The 19,154-nt window shown below is 43.9% G+C and overlaps 1 protein-coding gene across 3 annotated transcripts in view; it reads left to right on the top strand.

Moving 5' to 3' along the window:
- GPD2 (glycerol-3-phosphate dehydrogenase 2) overlaps positions 1 to 19,154 on the top strand; it is a 117,807-nt gene that overhangs the window by 64,255 nt on the left and 34,398 nt on the right. For all 3 annotated transcript variants that reach the window (XM_038751001.1, XM_038751003.1, XM_038751002.1), the window contains exons 4-6: positions 1,723 to 1,847; positions 2,750 to 2,847; positions 3,834 to 3,997. In XM_038751001.1, coding sequence (XP_038606929.1) covers positions 1,723 to 1,847; positions 2,750 to 2,847; positions 3,834 to 3,997 — 387 coding nt within the window. The remainder of the gene's footprint in view (positions 1 to 1,722; positions 1,848 to 2,749; positions 2,848 to 3,833; positions 3,998 to 19,154) is intronic.

The raw sequence follows: 19,154 nt of genomic DNA on the forward strand, positions 1-19,154 counted from the left end.
TAAAGTTGTAAAAATGACCCTTTGGTATTAAATGCAATAAGTGGCTCAGAATTTAATACATACTTAAGTTCTTTCGAATAAGCACTGTGACCTGCACCGCTCTAGCACTACAGTCTCTGGATAATTGGGTTCTGTGGCAATTCTGGGGTCACCAGGCAAACCCCAGTGAAATGCTGAGCAGTGGGAGGCATGTGGCTCTCTGTGCACATTAAATCAATCGTGGTATTTACTGAGCACTTACTGTGCGGAGCACTATCCTAAGCGCTTGTAACACTGTTACCTGGTGGACATATGGCTCGCCCACAACCTCTGTGGCCTAATGGAAAGAGGTGGGCCTGAGAGTCGGGAGAGCTGGTTTTGCCAGATACCATCCGAGTGACCTTGGGTAAGTCACTTACCTTCTCTCTTCCTCAGTTTCCTCAGCTGTAATACAGAGGATTAAATATCTGTTCTGCTTCCGGTTAGATCGTGAGTCCCGTTACAGGGACTGTGTCTGAGCTGACTAGCTTTCTTGTATCTGCCCCAGTGCTTAGTACAGTCTCTGACACACATAGCGCTTAACAAAATCTTTATTATTAGATGAGAAAGGTCAGGCAGGGTTGGGCAGGGGTAGTTTGGACTGGAGGCATTCTGGGGAGTCCAGCTACAGACCAAAAGTCCAAAGTAGGCCATTTTTGGGTCCCCTCTCCCATTTTTGTAGGTCCTTTCTAACTCATTTTCCGCTCCCGAGGAGAGGCTCAGTGGAAAGAGCCCAGGCTTTGGAGTCAGAGGTCATGGGTTCAAATTCCAGCTCCGCCAGCTGTCAGCTGTGTGACTTTGGGCAAGTCACTTAACTTTTCTGTGCCTCAGTTACCTCATTTGTAAAATGGGGATTAAAAAACTGTGAGCCCCCTGTGGGACAACCTGATCACTTTGTAACCTCCCCAGTGCTTAGAACAGTGCTTTGCACATAGTAAGCGCTTAACAAATACCTTCATTCATTCAGTCATATCTATTGAGCGCTTACTGTGTTCAGAGCACTGTACTAAGTGCATTCCTTTCCCTTCTCCCCGCTTCCTTGCCCCCTTCACTCCCTGAGTGTATAGAATACCTGCCAGGGGTGGGGATCATCATCATCATCAATCGTATTTATTGAGCGCTTACTGTGTGCAGAGCACTGTACTAAGCGCTTGGGAAGTACAAATTGGCAACATATAGCGACAGTCCTTACCCAACAGTGGGCTCACAGTCTAAAAGGGGGAGACAAAACTAAACATGCTAACAAAATAAGAGTAGATATGTACAAGTAAAATAAATAAATAAATAAATAGAGTAATAAATTTGTACAAACATATATACAGGGAGGTGGTAGTGATGGGAGGTTGGATTGGAGCCACCCTCCAGACTGGAACCAGTCAGAGACTGGAGTTATCCAGGACCTACCCTGCTGCCACACAACAGACAGAAACATTTGAAGCTACCGTGGAGCTGTACCATGCTTTCCAGTGGCGAGACATCCAAGTTTTAATATGCTTCTGTTTAAGTTCTGGTTGAGCTTTTCCCCCAGGAAGCGGCTAAAATCTCTTCATTACTACATAGACGGTGTAGTGCACTTTGAATACAAATTTATCCATGTTCAGAGTAATTTTTCTTGCGATTGTCTCTACCCTAGAGAAGTGCCTTTAATGAATTACATACAAATTGTGTAATTTAAGAAGTTAATTTGGTTTTCTGGTTACACAGGACTAAAAACAGCCCTTGTAGAAAGAGATGATTTCTCATCAGGGACCAGCAGCCGAAGCACTAAATTGATCCATGGTGGTGTGAGATATCTTCAGAAGGCCATCATGAAGTTGGATTTCGAACAGGTAATTGTGTGGGGGGTAGTTAAACAAAAATTGCTACTTGGCTTCTTTCTTCCCAATTAAATGAGTTTTTTTTTCATTTTATGGTTCTTAATATTTTCTCCTGTTGGAAATAACGGCTTAGTACATTCTGCAGGAGTCGTCTTCAGGAAAGCTGTGTTAATTATTTCCTGTATTTTTATGTTTATGGGTAATTTGAGGCTTTTCCTACACTGCCACAGTGAAACCCTGGGAACCACGCCTCCACAACTGCCACAATGGGACTTTTGAAAATAACCTCCAAAGGTATTGCAGAAAGCTATTGTTTTGACTTAGGGGGCAGCCACATAATGCTCTTGACTGTGTCCGCCTGCATCCAAGCCTGCACTGCCATATGGGTGTGGACAAATTCCTATGGGTAGAAAGGGGCTTTTTTTTTTTAAGCACTCCCTGTATAGTACCCTTGTGTTCAGTTGCGCTGCTGGAATGAGATTTGTCATTCATCTGGGCTGGATAGGTCAGCAAAATACTGTAAGTCTGATACTGTTCCAAGAAGGCATCTGTGGTGACTTGGCCTCATACAATTTTGAATCGACTTCTTTCCTTGGGCCTGCTTAATTCAATGAGCGCCTGGTCCTTGTGTTGAGGGAATAGGGAAAGTCAAACAATTTCAGTAAACAGGCCACTATCTCAAAAAGGAAAAATGCTAGTGTACCTGGGAGAAGAGAAATTTCATGATAGGGGAATATTTTTATCTGGAAACCTCCAGTGATACATTTTTCTTCTACAGAGATATAATTAAGGTTTCCTCAAAATCTTTAAAGATGTCGTCATGATTAGTTTATTAAAAATCTGAATAGGAGGTACATATGCTGTTATTCACATAGTCTTGCAGCCAAGCTAATTGCTTGTGCTTTCCTTTTTAGTACAGGATGGTAAAAGAAGCACTTCATGAGCGTGCCAATCTGCTGGACATTGCCCCCCACCTATCTGCTCCGTTGCCGATAATGCTGCCAGTCTACAAGTAAGCTTTTCAGGATCACCTGGGATATATGTCGAATGTCATTGGTAATTAGAGGGCTGGAGAGCCCTGGGACGGTGTGAGTTAGAGGGAAGGTAGTAAGCACCTGAAAACAAAATTTGACCTCACCTGCCAGAGCCTCAATGATAGAATAGGTAGTAGAAGAACACCTTTACCAGGCTTTGGGGGGCACTGAAGTATGTTTTTTCTTGAATTATGGTGGGATTGGAGAGGGTCTCCTGGAACTGCACCTCAAGGCCCCCCTGCCCTCCCTCAATAGGAATAATAATAATATTTGTATAATAATAATGATAGCATTTATTAAGCGCTTACTACGTGCAAAGCATTTGTAGTACTTAACCGTGTACGATGTGCCAAGCACTGTACTAAGCAGTGGGGTAGGTAAAAGATAATTAGGTCCCACATGGGGCTCACAGTGTAGGTAGGAAGAACAGGTTTTGAATCCCCATTTGGCAGGTGATGGAACTAAAACACAGAGAAGTTAAGTGACTTGCTTAAGGTCGCACAGCAGGCAAGGAGTGGAGCCAGGCTTAGAACACAGGTCCTCTGACTTCCAGAGGAGATGCAGAGACATGCTGCTTCCCTAGTAGGTTGTCATCCTCTTTGGGCAGAGGCTCTAGACATAGAAGTACATACCCAGAAGGAACATGCTCATGTTAGGGGGGAGAAATTACACTACACATCGGCCCCCATTTGTTATTTGCATGTTCCAATTTCAAATCTAATGTGAGTGGGAATTTACAGATGCCATTTTTACTAGCATAGTGAGATTGTTGCACCTTCCTTGGGCTGGCAATGACAAGTGTCTAAACAGAGGTCCATGGCTACCCTAGCTAGTATTGTCTAATGATGAGTGGGGATCCTGGTGCTTAGGCTTTAGGATTGTGGTCCATCTTTGGGCACGAACGACATTTCTATGTTGTGACATTTTCATGTTTGGTAACCTCATTTTGTCTTTGTCACTTTAGATGGTGGCAGCTGCCTTACTACTGGGTGGGAATCAAGTTGTATGACCTCGTTGCTGGAACTCAGTGCCTGAAAAGCAGCTATATCCTCAGCAAGTCAAGAGCATTAGAGCATTTTCCGATGCTACAGAAGGATAAGCTCGTAGGTGCTATTGTCTACTATGATGGTAGGTTTCTGTTTTCTTCCACGAGCATATTCTCTCTCCTTTGGATTTTTAAATGACCCAGCTTGACTGATGTGTGTAGATTTATTGCCGACTTTTTCTGTGAAAATAATGTACCATGAAGAATCAGCCTTACTTGTTATATTGCCTACTCTGAATGAGATGAATCCAACTGTGAAGGCTAACCAACTACCTGACCACGTCCCCAGGTAGCCTCAAAGGGGAAAAACAAATTTTTAAGAAAGCAGAGCCCTACGTGCATGACTGCAGCAACAATTAGGCTGTTTATTAATACCGTTAGACTGAATCGATACTTGGTTTATGGAAATTGTTTTTCTTTCCCTTCGCCATTTCCCCCTTTCCCCCACCTTTTATTCAGTCTTTCTTTCTTCCCTCTTTTCCGTGAACTATGACAATTAAAATTTAAGACTTACATATTCAAATCTTTGGTAGACAGCTGGCTGGGTCTGTTGAAGCAGGTTACTTTTAAGAAATATCCTTTTCCTCCATTTCTGGTGGAAGGGGTTGGTTCCTTTCAAACCATTTTCATTCTCTGTTCCCTTCCTTTCGTGACTTTGTCCCATCTCAGGCTGCCTGGCCCATTTTCTCTGAACAGAATTTGCCTTACCCTTTTCTGTTTTAATTTATGTGGGCCTCATTGCCGAAGACTTTCTTCATGAATAGATTATGATTTTGCAATCAGTGGCAGCTCTGTTTAGGGCTTCTAGTCGGGGTCTTTATTTTCCGGAGGTCCTAACCCCAGGAGGACGGTGTCCCTTGGAACAAAATGTACCGTGTGTAAAACATTTTGCCCAGTCACGAATCCGAGCAGTGAATGAGGTGGTTGGCTCTGTTAGAGCAAACCCCACTGCCTGTTAAAAATGCTTTTGTTCTTTCAGTGCTGGGGCTTATTTCAAAATGAAGTGTTGCTTCTGTGTAGGACTCAAATACTAGCTGGCTATTGTTTTAGCTGATGAGGGATGCTTATGTTCCTTTTCAGAAGGATTGGTGAGGAAGCACAGCCATCTATGAGAAACCAGGGAAATGTTTATATGTGAGCAGGTGGTGGCAGGGACCAAAGAAGTTGGGGTGCATGTCCTTTATCATAAATGATCAAAGAATGATAGAAATGAGTGTATCAGAAAGGACCCACTAGGCTTCCAAGTCAATCTCTGGGAAGGAGGGGCCCTGTGGTGTGCTTTCTTTGTATTTAATTGAACCTAGGCAAACTTGATCTCTGGGAAAGTGAAATTCCAGCTTCTCTAACCGTGCTGATGAATTTAGAGTGCCTCGATATTTCGAGACCCTATGCTGTCCCTCATCAGACGTTTTCAATCTCTTCCACGTTTCCCCTGTTTCGTCTTCTCTTTCTCGGCCTTACCTTTCAGTGCCCGGAGTTAAATGTTTTCATTTGTTAGTCAGATTTTAATAGGTAAACCAAAAACTGTGTTGGACAAGGGAGGGAAGGGAAGGTGGAGAATAAAATTCAAGAAAATGTCCTGTAGCAGCAACAGCATTAAAACAATCTTAAGAGTCTCACCCAAACATTAAAAGCTAGGAAATTCACAATTTGAGCTGTCTTCCAACATCTACACACCACAGGGGGCCCACTTAAAGACTTTCTAGGAACCCCCTGTGGTCCCGACATGTTAAAGGACAACCTTAACTGTGAATTTTCTCACTTTGCGTCAGGCCCTTAATGCTCACTCATTGTCATTTTTATTGGGTGATTATATAAAATCCGTGGTCCTTGCCTGTGAGGAGTAAGCCTGGCCTTTGAGAAAAGTGTGTCTTAACCATCATCATGGTTGGGAATGCAGGAGGGATTCCTATATTCTCCCTCTCCTCCTCCCCCACTCACCTTTTTTTCATTTCATTTACAAGAAGCAGCGTGGCTCAGTGGAAAGAGCACGGGCTTGGGAGTCAGAGGTCATGGGTTCTAATCCCGGCTCCTCCACTTTTCATTCATTCATTCAGTCATATTTATCGAGTGCTTACTGTGTGCAGAGCTCTGTACTAAGCGCTTGGGAAGTACAAGTTGGCAACTTAGCTGTGTGACTTTGGGGAAGTCACTTCACTTCTCTGTGCCTCAGTTAGCTCATCTGCAATATGGGTATGAAGACTGTGAGCCCCATGTGGGACAACCTGATTACCTTGTATTCCCCCCAGTGCTTAGAACAGTGCTTGGCACATAGTAAGCGCTTAACAAAAGCCATCATTATTTTCTCAAAGGAGTGTGTGTGGCAACCCATTTTGCACACTGTTGATTAAATGGTCTTAAGGAACATATGTGAGAGAGGGGTCGTGCATCTACCTTAAATACAGGTATTTCTGTTTTTGGTATTGGTGAGGCTAGTGGGAGAGAAGGGGGAAGAGGAGTTGATCAGCAGGGAGAGTTCTCAAAGCCTTCTACCTGAAGTAAAGGTTTTGCAGGTTGGAAAATCAGGTTGGAGAGTTACACCCATGACCTGTTAATATTTGTCACAGCTTCAGGATCCTGAATGAGGGCGACTTCTTGAAAACCTGTCACAGTTTCTCAATTGTCAGATGATGTAGTCCAAAGCACTTAAGCACACTTGACTAAAAAAAAGTTTTCTTAAAGCAGGAGCAAACCATCTATCCCAGAACTCGGAAAAGGGATCACAGGCCTGGCCTTTCCAGCAAAATCTATGAGTTGATTAAAGAATCTCACTTTCTCAGATCTGGCCCATACCAATTTGATCTGAGGATGAGGCGGACTTAAGAAGCTAAAGGGGGAAAACCTAACAGACTCCAAGTACAAGTTCTTTAAAGGCATTTGGATATTGTATTGCAATTTAGGGGGCTTTTTTTTCCACTGTGGGATAGGCTGATTGAGTGCTTCTGCCCAAGAATCTGGAATTATATTGCCTCCATGGTAAAGTGAAATTCTCTGCTCACAGGATTTAGTAAGGCACAAAGGGACCTCCGCAGATCGTCTAGGTAATCCCTCTGCCTCTTGCCAGGCTTTACCCAATCTAGAATGGTCAGAGGCCCATTTAGGTTGTAGGGTCCAACTCTGTAGCAGAGAGTAGAGAACTCACTCCTGGTCACTCATCTGGCAATGTGGCCAGGGAGGATTAGGCGATCCTGTTACTGCTAAAGGGAAGAATTCCCTGCTAGCAACTCTTTCTTATCATTGAGGAGGTTGGGAGGCTTTCTGCTCCTGGCAGTTCTCCCCAGCTGCTTTCCTGAGTGGACCTCTCATTTAAAACAGGAGTCACAGTACCATCCCTTTTCAGGAAACGGCCCCAGGAACATCATGGGAAGGATGCATGAACAAAGTCACATTTTCTTAAGGAAGGAGCCGGGTTAGGGGCTTGGTGAGGCAGTTCCCAAAGCAATCCTTAGTTTGGCTTCCGGAGATGGGTGGCAGCTTGGGTTCACAGGCCAATGAAAAAGGCTCAGCAGGCTGGATCACACTGGCTGCCACCGTTCCTAATGGACGACCATACACCTGCTTCACCAGTATTTGAAGCTAAAGCAGAGTAGTGGTGACTGGGGGAAAGTAAACCGGCAGAAAGAATTATGCTCAGAAAGTTCCAGTTGGGTTAGAACATCACTGCCGCCGACCATCAGCTCAGGGTAGAAAATGTATGTGTGTTTTGGGTGATATGTGCTCTTTGTATCTCTAGTAGAACTGAGAAAAAAGGGTGCAGGCTAGCTCAGCTTCTGTGGGTGGAGTGGAGTGACCAGGAAATTTGCTTTGTAACTGTAAAGCACAGTTTCAGTAGATATTAATGATACTATAAAAATAGTGGCCTATCTTCCCCCTGAACGTAGGACTCACAGAACGTTCTGCTTCACTGACTAGAAGGCACATGTGTAGTTATTAGATTGGATGCTCCTCAAGAGCGGGGCTCATGCTTTTAACTTTTTGGGTACTCTCCCAAGCACCTAGTACAGTGCTGTTGCACACAGTAGGTGCTCAATCAATGTTATTGAATGACTTCATGCAAATTTTTCACTCAAATTACTGACCTGACAATTCTGATATTTAAAGAAAGGATTTCGGAAGGGCCTGAACTCTGATGAGGGCTTGGAGGAGTTTTTTTTTTTTTTTGTTCACTTGACTCTGAATCTGAAGTTTATATTCTTGTTGCACAGTGGGCTTACATTGTCGATGGTATTCATGGCAAGCGGGCCATCAGAACTAGTTTTTTTTGCCAATTTAAAGATATTGGCATATTTTGTGTGATAATAGCATTTTTCAGACAGACTGAGTTTAAAGACAGAAAATAGAAGATATGTCACTGTTTTGTAATGTTAAGGAATCTTTCTTGTGTGGGGTAAAAAAAAAAAGTTGAGCAGCATCTTTTTGTAGTATCGTCACCAGAAATCTTTAAATGATCTTTGAAGTGTTTTCTGAGGACTGACTTCCTGGTCGACCAAAGAATTTATGGAGGGGTTAGCTCCATGATGATAGTATGATGATTTCTGGGAAATTTGCTAATGGAAATTTTAGCAAACTCCTTTAAAACTGTGTTGCCAATTCATGAAGTATAATTCATTCTTGATCCTGATGATTTCTGGACACCCCCCCCCTCCCCCCCGCCCCCGGTTTCCTGCAAGAGCACCTGCTACTAAGACTTGTGACCATGTTACGTATGTAACCTACATGTAGGCCACTAAAAAATGGCTGGACTGTCTTTTCACCATTTACATAATAATAATAATAATAATGATGGCATTTATTAAGCGCTTACTATGTGCAAAGCACTGTTCTCAGCGCTGGGGAGTTTACAAGGTGATCAGGTTGTCCCACGGGGGGCTCACAGTCTTAATCCCCATTTTCCAGATGAGGGAACTGAGGCCCAGAGAAGTGAAGTGACTTGCCCAAAGTCACACAGCTGACAGTTGGCGGAGCTGGCATTTGAACCCATGACCTCTGACTCCAAAGCCCGGGCTCTTTCCCACTGAGCACTTATTACTTCACTACCTGCTCTTCCTTTCCTTCCCTCCCTCTCCCCACCTATCTCCCTACCCCCCCACAATTTCTGGATATACCTGGAGAATTAGCTGCTTTCTCACAGACCTGGATTTTTAAATCAATCCATTAGTGGTATTTTGGGAGCACTTCTGTGTGCAGAGCACTCTACTAAGCACTTGGAAAAGTGTGATACAACAGTGTTGGTAGACACAATCTTTGCCCACCAGGAGCTTACAGTCTGGGGGGGTGAAACATCTAAACGAAAAGGAGATTAAAATTGCTTTTTATTCATTCATTCAGTCATTTATTGAGCACTTACTGTGTGCAGAGTACTGTACTAAAAGCTTGGAAAGTATAATACAGCAATAAAGAGAGACAATCCCTGCCCACTGCAGGCTTACAGAACTGCTTATGCAGTTTATGGATTATCCAAGTACTTGGGCAGCTGTTTTGCTTTCTGGCTGCCTGTGATGATGCACCATAAGTAACTCCATTTGAGCATGGGGAGGAGTAAGAAGATGAAGCCAAAGTCATTGCTTTTAAAAAAACACTCGGTAATGCCTCTTGTCGGGGAACAAAGTAGAACGAATGGGTAAACTGAGATTTTTGAATTTCCTCCAGAGTTGGGTGGCCTGTAAGATACGGATCCTAAGATACACCTTATAATTTAAATTTTACCATTGATTATTATTGTGAACAAACATGCCTCCAACACTCATACGGCTATTGGTGTTTCAAACAATTCACTCTCCTTGACCAGATCTTGCTTTTGTGCTCTGTCTTTCTAATTAGTTTTTGTCATGTCTGACTAATTACAAGCAGTGAAGGGATGGTACATTATAAATGTTCGAAAGACCAGTAACAGCAAATCTCAAACTTTACCAGGGGCTATTTTTCTCTGTCTCAGCATCAGGAGACTAAAGCATATGTTGGATGTTAGCCTGGGTGTACACAATGTGTCCTATTTATTCAAGGTTTCCTTTGAAGCCGTAACTTACAAGTTTGTTTCTCAGGGGTACATGTCAGACTTCATTTAGCATCAGATGGTATTCGGATACCCTGAGTAGCAAAAAGGCAACATTTTGGGGGAAGAATGTGGCTGCTATCTGAGCAGTGATCTGTCAGTTTCATTTATATAGCTCAAGGAAAATTGGGAAGGAGGCACTTTAGAGAACCTAGATCTGAGCTCCAGCTCATAAGAAATTGTTGTAGAGGGAAGAAATAATATTTAAATTATGAGGAGCATTGTATAGCAAGCATAAGGAAAAATGAAATTAAAACAGTGGTATATCTGTTAGAATGCTCTATGTTTTTTAAAACATTGAGTAATTTTGGAGGAAGTTTTTTTAAGATGCATTCATATATTGATATACTCCACGCTCTTTAGTGAGGAAGCTGGGATGGGTGTACGTGTACATATTTTCCTTTCCCCTAAGATTCTGAAATGCCTAAAGGGGCATTTGATAATAAATGTGGTGTTGGTTAAGCACTTACTATGTGCTAAGCACTGTACTAAGTGCTGGGGTAGATACAAGATAATGAGATGGGGTACAGTGCCTGTCCCATATGGGGCTTACAGTCTAAGGAAGAGGTACAGGTATTGGTCAAGTCGATTTCTCTGTGCCTCAATTACCTCATCTGTAAAATGGGGATTACGACTGTGAGCCCCATGTGGGACAACCTAATTACCTTGTATCTACCCCAGTGCTTAGAGCAGTGCTTTTTGCATAGTAAGTGGTTAACAAATGCCATTATTATTATTATTATTATTATTTTTGAAACCCCATTTTACAAATGAGGAAACTGAGGCCCAGAGAAGCTAAGTGACTTGTCCAAGGTCACCCGGATTAGAACTCAGGTCTTCTGACACCTAGGCCCATCCTCTTTCTACTAGGCCATGTTGCTTCTCCTGATAGGATGTGAATTAAGCACTTAGTACAGTGCTCTGCACACAGTAAGCGCTCAATAAATACGACTGAATGAATTAATTTAAAATACTGACATTATGGAAGTGCATTTTTTTCCCTCTTCACCGTGGGATAGTAGAAATCTTTTTAATTAGGAGAGTAAGAGGTAAATTGCTAAATTTATATTTGTGACATATCTCATGTTTATATTTCCAAGAACTTTGAAATTCCAAGAAGGCTACCCTTCTTCATGGCATCGGTTTTAAAAAGCGACTTCAAGCCAAATTTACAAACACCTTCTCTCTAGATACTGAGGGTCAGGAGCTTTGGTATATTACAGAGCTTCTTTGCTTAATGTAAATCCCCTGGATGTTTTCCTTCCACTCACCTCCAAACCACAGTTTCCATTACTTCTGCCAAGATCAGCAGGGGAAAAAAAAGTAGTCATTGATTACACTGACGTAAGGACAGTCTTTTTTTCCTGATCCTGTATAACTATTTAGTGAGAGGGTAGGAAATTGAGAAATAAAGCGAAAAAGTGAATTAAGAAGAACTACTTGCCCCGAAAGACTCAAGATATGAAGTTCGGGATTTTGAAATTAAGATTAAAGTATTATTTTCCCCTCTTCTTATATGTCACCACTTGATTTCCACTATATTGTAAGCTCCTTGAGGACAGCGATCATGTCCCTGTTGAATCTGTTGAATCCTCCCAAATGCGTAGTAGAATGTTCTGCACACAGTAAGCTCTCAATAAATACCATTGATTGAGTTGCCCGAGTCTAGTGTGGGAGACGTTCAACAGAATCGTTTCTATTATTTACCCTAAAGTCTTGGGAATTAATTGCAGTGATTTGAGCCTCGAATGGGGATTGAACTAACCATCTCTAGGATGGGGCTGTGACTTTTAGAACACAGCCATTGTGTCTTTGAGTACTTTTATCTGAATCGCTGCCTTCAGAGTGGATAAACTCTGTACCTTAAAATGACTTGTGTCTTTAACCCACTTTTTCCTCTGTCAGAGGGTGCCACCGGAGAAGCATTCCTCCAGGAAGAATAGTTTGCTGCTAATGAAAGAACGTCTGCATTCCTCAGCACTCCTTTTGCTAGAGGCACCCTTCCCAAAAGCATGCAGATGATAACTGTGTCTCCTGCTGTACCTGTAACAATTTAATTGCATAAGTCAGCCCAGTCAAGCATCCCCAGCCCGTGACTGGGAGACATGAAATTCATTGTCATTATTGTCCCTGTCATTTTGGATCATTATATCCCGCTGCAGAATTTTTCTCACTCCAGTGCTTTCTTCTACCTCCAGGAGCCAGGGATTATGGCCGAGGTTGGGGCCGGGGCAGGACTGTGAGTTATACTTACCTCAAGGGAGACACGGATTAAAGCAACTTTTCTCTCTGACTAACTGTATTCACCTGTTTTGGAAAAAGCATATTGGAAATTAAGACCCATTATTTTAATACTTCCACATAGTTGCCTAAGGGTACCCAGGATTACAGATATCTGCCAAGCCACTCAATTGCTAAGAGAGCAGTGCTTATGTAAATGGTACCTGGTGTGTCACTGAATTGTTAAAGATTTAAGGGCAGTTTAAGGTAGGAGTGTGGTGAATGTTTTAACCAGATGGAGATCCCCCCCGCGGAAACCCACTCATGCCCAATTCTGGTTTGCTGCCTCATATTCGGTTGAGGTGATGGCTGCTGTCTGAAATCACAAAAATTTTGCCATTTCCTCAGGGTCTCTGATTGCATAAGGGGTGCCACCCCAATTGTCACCCAAATCAGCCTGGCATAAAGCCAATTTGAAAAGTCAGTCGATACTGCCCAGTGCTCCTGGGGCCGAGGTACTGTGAACCACCAGGTCCAGCACCAAGACCGTCTCGGGAACGGTGACGTCTCCTTGACAGAGAACCCCTCGAGCTCTTTCACCTCTGCCTTCTTCTGGCTATGGCGTGCCAGAGCGACCCCCAGAATCGAGGGAGCCAGGCCGTGAGGCGTATCTCTTTCATTGTCACCTCTCCCGCCCTGGCACTGTAAGCCGAGGGTTCAGGCCTTAGAATAGGCTGCAGCCTTCAGCCAGGGGGAGACCAGGCAGTCTTCATGTGACTAGGGATCCGGGGCCCAGACCCGCAGTACCACAACTTAGCTTGGAATAGTCTCTGCTGCCTGCACTACCTGCCCATAGGACGTTGCGGTTCACCTGCAGGCACACAGTGGCAAGAGTTCGGTGAAGGGGTGATCTTGGCCAACCTCCCCCACCCCAAACACACATACTCTGTGACCCCTAGAAGGCCCATTTTGAATTCTCGGTTCATCACTCCCAATCTAGTTGGCAAAGGCGGGTTGCAAACACTTCCTTGCTACAGCCTGAGAGGCCTTTGAGTGGTGCCAGATGGCACAGATGAGTTCCGAAAGATTCTGCTGAGCAGTCACAGAGGTGTTTCTCTGTGTGTGGGCCCGTCTCCCACGGTGTCTCATTGGCAGCAGTAAGGTTTTGTTTTGAGGAGGCCTGGCTTTCTGACACTGCAGCACACCCACCCCAGAATGACATTGATGTTATTTCACGGTGACATTTTTAGTGTGGACTCTGAGAATTGGGACCGACACTGCCATATTACACTTCAGCACAGGGCTCCGGCTGGAGCCGACATCATTCCCGGACTGCTGTGAGAAGTTGAAGGCCGAGTTGAGTGAATTGGAAGCAGCAGCACAGTAAGGTGGCAAGGCCGCAATGGGGTGTTCCTTGAGTAATGTTCAGCTTGATCTCCCTGCCCTGGTGTTGCTGTGAACTCAATCCTTGTAAAGTGGACTTTGTGACTTTAACATTGCTGGTCCACTGTCCCAATTGCATCCAATCCAGTTTGTTCCTGTAACCTGATGCGGGTTGTGGTTTCTTGGTCTCTTTAATCCTAGGATTGACCTGTTTCCACTCTATCTGAGTCTTTCTTAATTTTAAAATGACTCACTAGAATTTATTATGCCGTTATCACAGATAAGAGAGAAAACTTGATCTTTTTGGGCTTTCTTTATATGCAAAGATATTTGGAAGCTTGTGGGAGTTCCCCTAACAAGTCCTTGCACTGTGTGAAGGATATTAATCTCTTAAAATGTGTGCTTCACATTTAAAATCCATTTCAGAAATGTGGACTGTTTCATATACATTGATTTAGTATAGAGTTCGTACTCTAGTTCGGTGGAGGAAGGCTGGGAAGGAGTGAAGTGGAAGCAGCATGGCGTAGTGGTTACAGCACAGCCCTGGAAGTCAGAAAGTCATGGGTTCTGATCCCGTTTGCTCCTCTTGTCTGCTCTCTTACCTTGAACAAGTCATTTCACTTCTCTGGCCCTCAGTGACTTCAACTGTAAAATGGGGATTGAGACTGCGAGCCCCATCTGGGACAGGGACTGTGTCCGACCCTATTTGCTTGTATCCACACCAGCACTCAGTACAGTGCCTGGCACTTATTGAGCTCTTAACAAATACCACAATTACTATTATTACTTAACCTTGTTTTGGAGGAAGTCATTGAGGGGATGGAGTCAGAATCGATTACTGTTGGAGGGTCTAGCTGATGTTGCAGATCCCACATCCCGTCCTCTCACTCTCTCACTTGAATTCGTTTGAATATCACCTCGTAAAATCAGTTCTGCCCAAATGCGTGTTTTCAGTATGCCTGTTGGATAGGACACCACTGAGCCATCAGGGGATGTTCTTCCCCTCAATACACGTCTATCTGAATGCAGCATGACATGGTGTCAGAAGCAGCAGTTAGGTATGTCAGTCATCCAATCAGTGGTATTTATTAAGCTCTTACTATTTGGGAAGCATTTTATTAAGCTCTAAGGAGAGTCCAATAGAGTAAGTAGACATGACCCCTGCCCTCCAGGAGCTCACGGTATAACGTTGCAAGGCTTTGGTCAGGTTGGGAGTACTGCAGTGCGAGTCTCCTATGTCATGTGAGGCTCTTCAGAATCACAAGCCTCACATTGTCGGAGAACCAACTGCATTATACTTAGCTTGACAAATCACCTGCTTTGATTTGTGGCATCGCCACTTGGCAAGGTTTCACCAGGTCTAGCCAACTCTGTGGATGCTTCTGTTTAATTCTTTATGTCCCGTATGTACACCAGTGATAACATTCCCTGTTAATGGATCTACTGTAACATCATCCTGAGTTGGGAGATCATTTTCCAAAGGGTTCTATGTACAACATTACCTGGCTGCGGTAGGCCTGGGAGGGAGATAGGTGAGTGGAACTATTTGTTACAGTTTCTCGCATTTCAGTGCTGAAAGATACGCTGTGTAAAAATTATAGTTTGGGGATCTGGAATCAGTGATTTGATCACTGGGTTTCCAAATGATTCTGCCCCCACCCCCCCTTTTATCTTATCGTTTTTAATTATTTATGTACTTACGTGTTTGGTCACAAAACCGACAGCTCGCTCGTTGTTACCGAGGGCAGTTGGGTGTGTTGTATTGATGATTTTATCTCTGCCCAGGTTGTACAGTCATCTCTTCCTCGGGCAATGTAAAAGGTTTCCCAAGCGATGGAGGAGGGGTGGCATAATTTTGTGATGCCAAAGTCCAACCTACCCCTCACCCTGGGGAGGTGAAACAGCCGGCGGTAGGGGGTTGCCTGCCAGGGCTGTACCTTCATTGCTGAAAGTTTCTGACCAAAGAACCACCTAGGATACAGCGTGTGGTGGACAGGTGCAGGGGGAGCCCTCAAAAGAGCTGGCTCAGATGGGTGGCGAGAACCACAGGGATCGGGTGGTTACCCTGGCAAACCGTCTGCTGTTTTCAGCACAATGCCGGGATTCTGGTGCAGCCACTTTGGCTACAAATGGGTTTTGTTTGTCCCATTTCCACCCGCACCTTGCAATGCGCTCCATCCGCGACCTCCTACTTGGATGTTGCAATCAAACAACAGGCGGGGGAAGCACTGTACGAAGCGCCTATGTCATGAGTAGAATCATTTTGGGTCCTTGTCTGCTGAGCATGAACCAGCAAACGCTGTTATAGGAACCTCCTTACAAGATTAACATCACTGGCCTAGCTGATCGTGGTCACACAAGGATAATACTGTACACCCACCCATATGCGTACTGGAATACACTCTCCATTACCCCCTGCTTTTAGGTGCAGGTTCCTGGCTGCTAAATATGGGGTCACAAGAGAAGCAGTGTGCTTTAAAACCCTTCCATACGCTTTAAAACCCTTAAAATACGATTGATTGATTCCAAACATGTCTGGCTACTTAGCTGGTAAGAGACTTGCAGGGAAGGAAGAACAGGAAAACCTTCAAAGCCCAGGGATCAAAGGAGCTGGTTCTGGCCTTTGGAACATTCTGGGAGGAGTTTGTCTCATCAGCCAGTAATGGAAGAACTCCAGTTCCCCTTCTGGGCAGAATTGTTTTCCTGAGAGTACTCTGGGGGAAAAAAGAAACAACCCTCAACTTTTGCTTCCTTGAACCCTGATCTGGTTTGACTCCTTAGAAGAGTTACTGCATATGGTGAAGTTGCCTTCTCTTTTGCATAAGTTCTGCCTAGGGTGAAAAGGAGGCTGGGGTGATCAGATGTGGAGTTATTTCAGCTAAACCTTTTCTACCCCCCTTCCTCAGGCAGAAAGTTCTTGGCCATCTATGTGACCAAGCATCCGTGAGTGACTCCATAATCAAGTAATCACGTTTTGCATTTGCAGCTTTAAACCTATATAAACTTCAGTTTTTGTGTCCATTGGTATTTTTTCCCATTTGTAATATTAACTCTTGACTATGGACATTATTCCATTTGGGAATTCGTTCAATTGTATTTTTTGAGCGCTTACTGTGTGCAGAGCACTGTACTAAGTGCTTGGGAAGTGCAAGTTGGCAACATATAGAGGCGGTCCCTACCCAACAACGGGCTCACAGTCTAGATAGATTCACAATTACTGGGTCTTTTGCAGAGTTAGCAGCTGGGTCTGGACCAATATCTATATTCTCCCCTTTCCCTCTGGAGCACTCTGAAAATAACAATGAGTCTTATCCTAGTTTGGTGTAATACAGCTCAGCAGGCCCATCAATCTTTAGAAGCAAAGGCGTCTGATTCTAATACCTGCCAATTCCCCATAAAGCTAGGCTTGACAGTATATTTGGCAGGGTATATCTGAACCAGTCGTGTCTTAATGGAGACAGAGGCTGTAGTTTATAAGATTTCCTGGAACTCATCTGGCCAAGCTTTTCTGGAATGACTGGAGACTGGAGACTCTCCCCCTCTCCCCCCCTCGTCCCCCTCTCCATCCCCCCCATCTTACCTCCTTCCCTTCCCCACAGCACCTGTATATATGTATATATGGTTGTACATATTTATTATTCTATTTATTTATTTATTTATTTATTTTACTTGTACATATCTATCCTATTTATTTTATTTTGTTGGTATGTTTGGTTTTGTTCTCTGTCTCCCCCTTTTAGACTGTGAGCCCACTGTTGGGTAGGGACTGTCTCTATGTGTTGCCAATTTGTACTTCCCAAGCACTTAGTACAGTGCTCTGCACATAGTAAGCGCTCAATAAATACGATTGATTGATTGATTGATATGATGTTCTATTCATGGCTCTGTAGGTAGTTGCTGCTCCCTCACTTCACCCCCAGCAGGCAAATGACTGGCAGGGGTAAGAGTGTGAAAGGCACCTTAATTACACTGCACAGATTAGTGTCTGGAATAAGGCTTCGCTGTTGTTCGGGCAGATAGACCTCCATTCTTGTCCAAGAAAGAGAAGGGGTTTTGATATTTTTTGGCTAGCTTACAGGCCTCTTTTGCTTAGGCAGATTTTAAATTTGCCCAGCCAGAAATGATCCTAACCGTAAAACCCATTCATTCATTCAATCGTATTTATTGAGCGCTTACTGTGTGCAGAGCACTGTACTAAGCGCTTGGGAAGTACAACTTGGAAACATATAGAGACGGTCCCTACCCAACAGTGGGCTCACAGTCTAGAGGGAGGGGTAGAGCATGAGAATCTGGGATGTAAGAGGTGCAGGAGTACTTGGTATTAACATCTGTATATCCTGCCAAAGGTGCAAGAACAAAGAGGGGAAAGGACTTTTTTGTCAATGATGTGCATCTAGCTTTACTTCTATTTATTCTGATGACTTGACACCTGACCACATGCTTTGTTTTGTTGTCTGTCTCCCCCTTCTAGACTGTGAGCCCGTTGTTGGGTAGGCACCGTCTCTATATGTTGCCAATTTGTACTTCCCAAGCACTTAGTACAGTGCTCTGCACACAGTAAGCACTCAATAAATACGATTGAATGAATGAATGAATGACTTAAAGGCTTCTGGGAGCTTGGTTTACTCCCCTGACTTGAAAGTGGTTCAAGGTTTTTCTTCATTCTGTCGTTTATCAATAATAAATCCAATTTCCATATTTTTCAGTTCTCTATAAACTTTTCTTTTTAAGGCAGGTAAATAAAATAATCTATTTTTCTATTACTATGGGCAGATCATTCCCTTTCCTGGGATTGGGCTGTGGGTGTAGTTTTTGACATCTGAGTTCAGCTCTGCACCAGGTCCCAAAACCTTCCTGGACCTCTGTTCCCCCAGGGAACTATTTCCAAATCAGTTTTCTGGGCAGGTGGTAAAAAAAAAAAAAAAAAAAAAAACTTTTGCATCGAAAGGGTGGCCTTCTGAAAATGTGACCTGTAGAACTTGACGTTACTTACGTGAGCAGAGGAGAGGCCCCTTGCCCGAGAAGCAGCATGGCTCAGTGGAACGAGCACGGGCTTTGGAGTCAGAGGTCAAGAGTTCAAATCCTGGCTCCACCAATTGTCAGCTGTGTGACTTTGGGCAAGTCACTTAACTCCTCTGGGCCTCAGTTACCTCATCTGTAAAATGGGGATTAAGATTGTGAGCCCCCCGTGGGACAACCTGATCAACTTGTAACTTCCCCAGAGCTTAGAACAGTGCTTTGCACATAGTAAGTGCGTAATAAATGCCATTATTATTATTATTATTTAAGACTCCAGTCTCTGGTGGAAGTCATTTGATAAACCCCTAAGATGAAGACTTAACTGCGATTAAGAAATAAAAACTCCATTTAAATGTCTGGTAGGATAGAGGCCGTTTCGTTGCTGAAGAACATTGAGCCTCTCAGAAGGCAGCTTTCACTTCTCACCCCCTGCAGTGACTAGCAGAGAATAATTCCAGTTGTATCAGCAGGGCCCTGTGGAAAGAGCACGGGCTTGGAAGTCAGAAGGCCTGGGTTCTAATCCTGACTCTGCTATTTGCCTACAGTGTCACCTTCGACAAGTCACA

This window comes from Tachyglossus aculeatus, chromosome 9 (assembly GCF_015852505.1).
Source record: "Tachyglossus aculeatus isolate mTacAcu1 chromosome 9, mTacAcu1.pri, whole genome shotgun sequence".
NCBI classification, from domain to species: domain Eukaryota; kingdom Metazoa; phylum Chordata; class Mammalia; order Monotremata; family Tachyglossidae; genus Tachyglossus; species Tachyglossus aculeatus.